The sequence below is a fragment of the Rhagoletis zephyria genome, unplaced genomic scaffold (assembly GCF_001687245.7).
Source record: "Rhagoletis zephyria isolate East Lansing unplaced genomic scaffold, Rhagoletis_zephyria_1.1 Rzeph_scaffold_00427, whole genome shotgun sequence".
Lineage (NCBI taxonomy): Eukaryota > Metazoa > Arthropoda > Insecta > Diptera > Tephritidae > Rhagoletis > Rhagoletis zephyria.
This window is the reverse complement of record NW_016157511.1, coordinates 1,493-9,965: the sequence shown is the minus strand read 5'-3', so window position 1 is coordinate 9,965 and position 8,473 is coordinate 1,493. Positions and strand designations below refer to the sequence as shown.

General features: G+C 44.7%; 1 protein-coding gene across 1 annotated transcript; it reads right to left on the bottom strand.

Annotated features, from left to right (window-relative positions):
* Positions 1-2,028: 2,028 nt before the first annotated feature.
* LOC108359637 (uncharacterized) lies at positions 2,029-6,314 on the bottom strand. The gene is made up of 3 exons (XM_017611572.1): positions 5,078-6,314; positions 2,485-2,627; positions 2,029-2,400 (listed from the first exon to the last, which is right to left on the bottom strand). Exons 1-3 carry the CDS (start codon positions 6,312-6,314, stop codon positions 2,029-2,031), a joined length of 1,752 nt encoding a protein of 583 aa, XP_017467061.1.
* Between the last annotated feature and the right edge of the window lie 2,159 nt (positions 6,315-8,473).

Genomic DNA, 8,473 nt, shown 5'->3' with positions numbered 1-8,473 from the left:
CGGCGGTGTTGTTGCCAAATATCTGTCGGCCGGTGTCACCAGGATGGATGTGGATACTTATCTGCCCGGATGCGTGTGCGATTTTATGTACCCTTGTTGGCAAATATATAGGTGTGTGTGTTGGCTGCGGCTGTGATTAACCACGGTAGTTGTATCGATGATGGCTGGTGCGTGTGTACGTGTGCGACTCCGTTGCTTCCGATCATCAAGGTTTCATGCTCCGACTACGTGGCGAGCGAGTATTTGTCCAAGCGGCACTCAAAAGTGGAGCTCCTTTTGCTGGGTATTTCAGCAGGCGAATAAAAATATTTTTTTGATAGTAAAATTCAGAGTAATATTTTATATGTATGTATGTATGTATATCATTCACTTTTTTTATACCTTCCGGTTTACTAATATACATATCGCCCGCCTAATGATATAGAGATTTAACTCAAAATTTACGTTTTTGGAGATTTCGTTATGCAATTAATAAGCTTGATAAGTAGAATATATTCAGTCTAAGACATAACCAAACTTCCCAAATATGCCGAAGATATGTTTCTTTCCATATGTTTTTTTTCTATATCAACTGTATGAGTTGATAACACTTTGCCTGCGTTCTCCCACAAAATCTAAATCCTCAAATACCTCGTTACATCATCAAACGTGCGATATGTACATATTATAGGTCAATATATGTGCATATGCACTTACATACATGCCGCAAGGTATAAATATAAATATGCTCTTACTGCCTGGGGACTTACGTCAAATTCCTTATTAGTATTTAGTGACCCCCAAAAGCTCCTCGGTTATCCGTAAATGCGACGGTTCCTTACACACGCGCACTCAAACGGCACAATATCCTCATATATATGTATATATATTTTATTTGTTTGCACCTTTTTTTTTGCACGATTATAAAACTGCGATTATCTTCCCGCACTAAGACCGCACTTCGTCGAATTTCAGAACCGCAACTTTTGAACCCGTTTTTCTTCAGTATGGTCCTTTTATATCTTTCCCTACCGTGACCATCCCGTATCAAGTACTTACTTATGTACACATAAGTAAATAAAAGAAATGCTGTTTAAGCCGAGCATTCACACACACACACACACTCATGACTGCTTAACCGAACCATCAGTCTAGCGGGCTTTCTCACTCCAACACGCTACTTTCTTTGGGACATCATTGTGGTTAACAGAGGTTCGATTGCCTTCTAGTTTTGTATGTTCGATCGAGTTCGAACGCTTACAAATAAACGCACACCAACGTAGCTGGCAAGCAGCTGGCGCTACAGGCTCGCACCCGCCGGTCCTGTTCCCGCCCAACGTGTGGCCTCGACCCACGACCTATAGCCGGGCCTTTATCACGCTTCTTATCACTTGGATTCGAACACACTGGTCACTGGGTGCGTACATGCATAACGAAAATATCACAGGTCTACCACATTTACATACATACGTAATGCTTCAGTTTGCAACCTAGGTCAATAAATCTTTAAATGTAAAATATCACAGTTAGAAATATGTCTAAGTATAAAAGTAATAAAAAAAAAAATATATACATATCCCAGTCGGATAATATATGCAAATAATAAAAAAAATATAAATAAATAAATAAAATAAATTTAAAAATAATCACAAAAAAAAATAATAAAAATAGATATGTGAATATTTCCAATGGTCGCCTTTCGCACTCACCGTTTTTTTTGTATGCCCACTGGCTTTCCGCTTAAAGTAAACACTTGTTTTCGGTTTTAAAAAGTTATAAAATTCAACTCCGTTTATTCATGAGCTATATAAAATCGTTCAAGATATATATATATAAGCGTTTACTTGGTCAAGAAGGATTTCAACTTCGCAAATTACTAATCCACGGGGCGCGTGCGCGTTTATCGCTGGTAGTTGCTGAACTAACTTGTCGCTCATTTGGCACGACGATGGGAAGCGGCCGTGCGCGCTCGTTAGTCATCTTTCGGAGTTCACACTGCTGCGGCCACAGGATCCGCGCACGGCCGCTGAATTAAGTTTAAGCGGCGGCTTAAACATCGTCCCCGCCCTGCAGGAATGCGTTGCTGAGCGTCTCCTGCAGCTCTTTCAGGGCGCGGATCGTGTTGCCAAGGACGCGGTGGGTGGTGCGGCCCTGGAAATTGGCCGTTTGTAGGCCTTGGGGAGTGCGCGCGATCGTCCGTTGGGCGGTCTTCTTGCGCGGCGGTTGCGGCGCATGGTTGCGCGGGTTCTTCTGCGCCTTCTTCAGCGCCTTTTTCTTCGGCGGTGCGCGCCGCTTGACGCTCCTGGGGCCTTTGTAGCCGGTTTCCTCTTCCTGGGCCCCTGTTCCCTTGGCCCCGTGCGAGCATGGGTGTTGGCTGCTACATACAGCAGCGTGTGGTGCGCTAGCCCACAGGTCTTGCAACTACCCGGCGAGTCGCATTTCCCGGTAGTGTGGGTGAGCGCAAGGCAGTTGACGCAGTAGCCTTGCGCGCGGGCTACTCCCAACCGTTGCGGCGGCCTCATCGCCTTGAAGGCCGGGCACGTCCGCAATGCGTGGTACCGGTGGCAGAGCCGGCATTGTAGGCTGTTGTCTGCCTCTGCCGTTGGAGCCGGGGGGCATGCCTTCCGTGCTGCCATGATGTCTTCGATCTGGAAGTAGAAGCAAAGGCAGAGAAACGAGAAGTACTTGGGTACAATGTTTAAACGGGAAGTTAAGACCCTTAATATACAAAAGGAAAATATGTATAGAATTATCTATTGTGCTTTTGGAAGGAAGCACAGTTTGACAAGTGGCCGCGTGATAACTCCATTTTGTGTACGGACTTCCACGACACGTATGTGGTTATCAGGGCCATGGCGAACGTTTTCGATTCGTCCCAATCGCCACTCGGTGGGGGGGAGTGAATCTTCTTTGATCACGACGATGTCGCCTGGCTGAGGGTCGCGTTGTGGAGTTTTCCACTTGTACCTCTTCTGAAGATCTTTGAGGTAATCTTCTTTCCAGCGGCGACTAAATTGGTGGTGAAGTGCTTTGACTTTCTCCCACCGGTTTAGTAGAGAGAGGTCTTCCGCATTAGGCTCGGGAATGGCCAATAGCGGTGCACCTCGAAGGAAGTGACCCGGAGTAAGTGCTGTCATATCAGCTGGGTCTTGAGAAAGTGCGGATAGAGGCCTCGAGTTGAGGACTGCTTCAATTCGCACCAGAAGCGTCGTGAATTCTTCGAAAGTGAACTTGTGGGTTGCAGCGGTTTTCTTTAAATGGATTTTAAAGCTTTTCACTGCAGATTCCCACAAGCCGCCCATGTGGGGGGCGCTGGGTGGTATATATTGCCAGTTGATGCCTTGAGGGGCATATTTTTTGACAATGTCTGCGGAACATTCGTTAAGGAATTTAACGAAGTCGCGTTCTGTTGCGCGCTGGGCGCCAATGAACGTTTTTCCATTGTCGCTCATCATTTTTGAGGGAAAACCTCGTCTGCCAACGAAGCGGGCGAATGCTGCTCGAAAAGCCTCGGTTGTAAGATCCGAGCATAGCTCGAGATGCACTGCCTTTGTGGAAAAACAGACAAAAACTGCAACGTATCCCTTGATAAGGGTTGTAGATCTTAGCACCGATGCTTTAATTTGGAATGGCCCAGCAAAATCTACTCCCGTTGTGGAAAATGGGAGTGAGAAACTGCAGCGCTCAGGGGGTAGAGCGGCCATTATTTGGGTGCGTGTTTGTTGCTTGTAAAGCGTGCACACTTTGCATTGAAAGATGCATTTTTTAATTAGAGGTTTCAGCTTTGGTACGTAGTACTCTTGCCTTACCATTTGGAGCATTAATCGTGTTTCTGCGTGAAGAAGCAGCGAGTGTAAAAACTCCAAATATAGCTGGCAGAACCTCGATTCGGTAGGGAGAATTATTGGGTGCCTTTCATTATAGCTTAATGTGGAATGTGCTAATCGGCCATTAACCCGTAAAAGTCCGTCTTTGTCCAACGAAGGATTGAGAACAATAAGAGGACTTTTTTTGTTAAGTGGCTTTTTATCTTGCAAAGCGCTTTTTTCGCTCGGAAAATGGCGTGATTGCGCTGCGTTGATAAGATGAATTTTTGCATATTGAAATTCGTTATGTGTCAGATGTGGATAGGTGATTGTAGCTAACCCCTTTGATTTGTTGCGGGCATTGCTCACGAAGCGGAACATGTACGCAGTCACGCGGAGTGCTCGAGAGAAAGAAGAAAAGCGATCAAGAAAATCGACCTCTTCTTCGAGCGCGTGATATACCTCCACCTTGCGCTTTTCTGGTGGAGATGCACTGCATGCCTTTGACCTTGGCCATGCATCCATGTGGCAAGAGAGCCATGTTGGTCCGTGCCACCAGAGTGGGGAATTCGCCAAATCCTGCGGTTTGCACCCACGGGTGCCGAGGTCGGCTGGATTATCTTGGCTGGAAACATGGCGCCATGCACCGGTTGGAAGATATTCCCGGATTTGAGAGGTACGATTGGATACATACGTCTTCCATGTACATGGTGGCTTTTCAAGCCAAGCTAGCACAATCTCTGAATCTGACCATAAGAATGTGTTGCACGATTCCAATTTGAGCTGTTTTCCAACAGTTGCGACCAGTTTTGCGAGTAAGACTGCACCACACAGCTCCAGGCGTGGCAAGCTTACCGTCTTCAATGGTGCGACTTTGCTTTTTGCAACCAAGAGAGTGGAATATCTTTGGTTGCTAGCATCTGCCCGGATGTAAATCGCAGCGCAATATGCTTTTTCCGAGGCATCACAAAACCCGTGGATTTGGGTATCTTGCCCCGGAGTGAAATTAACCCATCGAGGGATTTCGATGTGGCAGATGGCTGGCAGATTTTCTGCGAACTGTTGCCATTTTGCCAAGGATATAGGTTTGGCACATTCGTCCCAATCAACGCCATCTAGCCAAAGTTCTTGAAGAAGAATCTTTGCTTGAATCATCACTGGCGATAGCCATCCTGCCGGGTCAAAAAGTTTTGCGACAGAAGATAAAATTTGTCGCTTTGTGACGGCATTCGATGTCGATGCAGGCAGAATGGTGTATGAAAATTTATCTGTGAGTGCGTTCCATTGTATACCAAGAGTTTTGGTTGTGGAAGCGCTCTCAAATTTCAAAAAGTTGGAGTCGAGAAGATCCTCCTTTGGAAATTTTTCTAAAATGGCCGGATGATTGGCCGTTAGTTTCTTGAGTATGAAACCAGCTGACTTAAGCGCTTTGATCACTTGAAAAAGTGATTCAGTGGCGTTGTCAATATCATGACTTCCGGATAGGATGTCATCCACATACGTTTCGGTTTTAAGTATTGTGGCAGCCAAGGGAAATGTCGCTATCGTATCATCTGCTAATTGATGCAGGGTACGGATAGCGAGGTATGGTGCACAATTAACCCCGAACGTTACGGTTTTAAGATTATAATCGGTGACAGGAGAGTCAGCCGATGTGCGAAATAAGATTCGCTGAAAATCTTTATCGTCCTCATGGATGAGTATTTGACGATACATTTTTTCAATGTCGCCATTGAACACGAATCTGTGCATTCGCCACTGCAGAATGAGCAGCATGAGATCTGGCTGGAGTGTGGGACCAGTGTGCAACACGTCATTCAGGGATTTTCCTGAACCAGATGTTTTTGAGGCGTTGAATACCACGCGAACTTTGGTGGTTACCTTATCTGGTTTGACGACCGCATGATGTGGCAAGTAGAAAGAGAAGTATTTGCCATTGGAAATTATCTCGCATGGCTTCGTGTGCTCCATATGACCGAGGTCGAGATACTCTTGCAACACATTGTTATACATTGTGGCTAAGTCTCCTTTTTTCTGAAGCGATCGCTCCATACTGAAAAACTGCTGAAGTGCAGCAGACCGAGAGTGGCCCAGAGACAGCTTTTTTGGAAATTCTTCCTTGAATGGAAGTCGCACAATGTATCGACCGTTTGGGGCACGAGTCGTTGTTGTTGCATATATATGCTCACAAGCCTGATCTTCAGGGGAAATTTGTGGAGGTTGTGGAATCTCCTCCTCTTCCCAAAACTTTCGAAGCTGAGAGCTGAGAGTTGCATTCGAGCACTCTTCTACTTGTGTCGAGAATGACACCACATTTTCGGTTATTGGACCACTGAGAATCCAGCCAAATATTGTTTTTTGCGCAAGTATTGTGTCGCAAATATTTTGTATACCTTCCAGCAGGATTTGTGGAAGTATATCGCTGCCGATTACCATATCAGTTTGAGCTGGTAAGTGACAGCTTGGGTCAGCAAGTTCAAGGATCTTGAATCGCTGCCAGTTTTCACGGCTAATGGTGAATGTAGGCATGTGCCTCGTGAGCTGAGGTAACACGATAGCCTGTGTGTTTATCCGTTGCATGGTTTTGGGTGAGTGGACAAACCTTTGAGGAACTTGGAATGTTCGAATGGTAGTTTCAATCGTTTTTGAACTTTCGAGGAAATGAAAGTTCTTTGTAAGCCTTGATCAATCAAGGCTCTTAGTTGAAACAATTCCCCCTCGTGTTCCACTGCGACCATGGTAGTTGGGAGGAGAATTTTGCTATCATTTTCGGTAGCGGGAGGTGTCGACTGGGCAGTAGTGTGTTGTGCGGCGGTTTCATTCGCTCGCGCACTGGAGTGTCGAGATTGTGGTTTGGGATTCATGTGCAGCAGGGAAGTGATGCCGTTGTTGGCAATGTGTACATGACCACTTGCTCGGACACTCATTAGTGCTATGGGTATTACCAAGGCAGTTTTTGCACAGCTTGGTTTGGTTTGCGAATTGTACTCGGTTTGGTACCGAAATTCGCTTAAATTGTGGGCAGACTCTAATGGGATGAGGGGATTGCAGTAAGAGCAAGTTGGTTCCCTCTTAGGTTCTGCCACAAAGGTTTGAGTCCTGTTAAAGGACCTGTTTTGCGCAGCATTTTGATGAGCGACTGGTTTTTGTTTATTTTGGCTTGGATGAAGCCGGTTAAGTCTTTCGACTACTTCGTATCTTGAAGTAAGAAAATCGTCCATTTGTGACCATGAGGGTAAATCTCTTCGAGAAGAGAGAGATTGTTCCCAAAGTGACAGTGTGGTTTCGGGCAATTTGGATGAGCATATGTACACCAATATGGGATCCCAACTGTCTGTCTGGACGTCTTGGGAATTAAGAACTGACAGACAGTTGTTAATTGATGTTTGCAGCCTTTGAAGTTGCTCGCTATTCTCGGATTGAATAGTCGGCAATGTCATCAAAATTTTAATTTGGTTGTCAACCAGGATACGTTTGTTTTCGTATCGTGACCGTAAAGCTTCCCAGGCCAGCTCGAAGTTATCGTCGCTGAGCGGATATTGCTTGACGATGGAGCCAGCTTTACCTTGGGTTTTGTATCGGAGGTGATACAATTTTTGAGCACGGGAGAGCTTCGGGTGGTTGATGTACACCACTGTGAACATGTCACGAAAAGCGGGCCATTCTTCGTAACCGCCGTAAAATGTCTCCGTGTCACAAGGTGGGACTTGGAGGAAAACGTTTGCCTCTGCCGAGGTGTGTTCCATGCGAGGTGGTGGACTCGGTGCGGCGATTGCTCTAATCAACGACAGTTGATTGGCAATTTTACCTTTGGTCACCTCATATAATTCAAGGCAAGTGAAGTACTTGCCTTCTACCGAATTCTTAAAATTTTCGGGTAGGCTGTCATCCGGCTTTGAAAAAACCAAATCATAGGCGGACTGAAGCCGTGCCCAACAATCATCTAGTGATTTGTCTTTTATCATAAGATATGATTCAGTGTGGTCTTGGATTGGCGCATCACTGAATTTTGCACAGTATCTCATGATACTGTCACTTTCCGCTATAAACTTTTGAGCGGATGGGTCAAAAGTTTTGGATTTTCGGCGCGGTGAGGGTTCCCTCTTACCACCGGTGGCTTCTTGCGAAGCATTTTTTGACCTTGTCTCGATTTCAGACATTTTTGGTGGACTGTGTCCAAGAGGCATTTTAACTCTCGTGGATGGTCAAACGTATAAAAATTGAGATAAGAATTGATCAAATTTTGCTGAGTACCACCCAGATAACGTTCGCAAAAAATTAGAAAAATATATGTCAAACGAGTAAAAATTGCACTTTGTGCTACAGAAAATCAGGAACAAAATTTTAAGATTTTGTGGCGGTGTTTGTGTTTTTATTTCTTGCAAATTATGTGAAATTATATTTGCTTTAATTTTCGGTTCAGCACTTTTTATTACGTGGAAAACGGAGCGTCCCAATTAAATCCGCGGAATATGGATTTGAAAAATTTCAGTACGAGAAAAAAAATCACAAACACTTTTCACTTTTATATACGTGGTGAAATATACGTATGTATAAATATTTAATGTGATATAAATAATTATGTAAATACTGAAAAAGTATTGGTTATTTATCTAAACAAATGCAATTTGGAAGTTTTCCCTACTGGGTTGCATTTATCTAAATATCTTGAACTCACTTCTTATCGC

Excerpts from the sequence above, each read along its gene's own strand:
- LOC108359637 (XM_017611572.1), bottom strand. The coding sequence starts at position 6,314 with ATGCCTACATTCACCATTAGCCGTGAAAACTGGCAGCGATTCAAGATC. Across the intron at positions 2,628-5,077 it reads TTCCACAACCAAAACTCTTG|ATCGAAGACATCATGGCAGC; the intron begins GTATACAATGGA and ends TTCTACTTCCAG. Across the intron at positions 2,401-2,484 it reads GCGATGAGGCCGCCGCAACG|TTGCAAGACCTGTGGGCTAG; the intron begins GTTGGGAGTAGC and ends CTCGCCGGGTAG.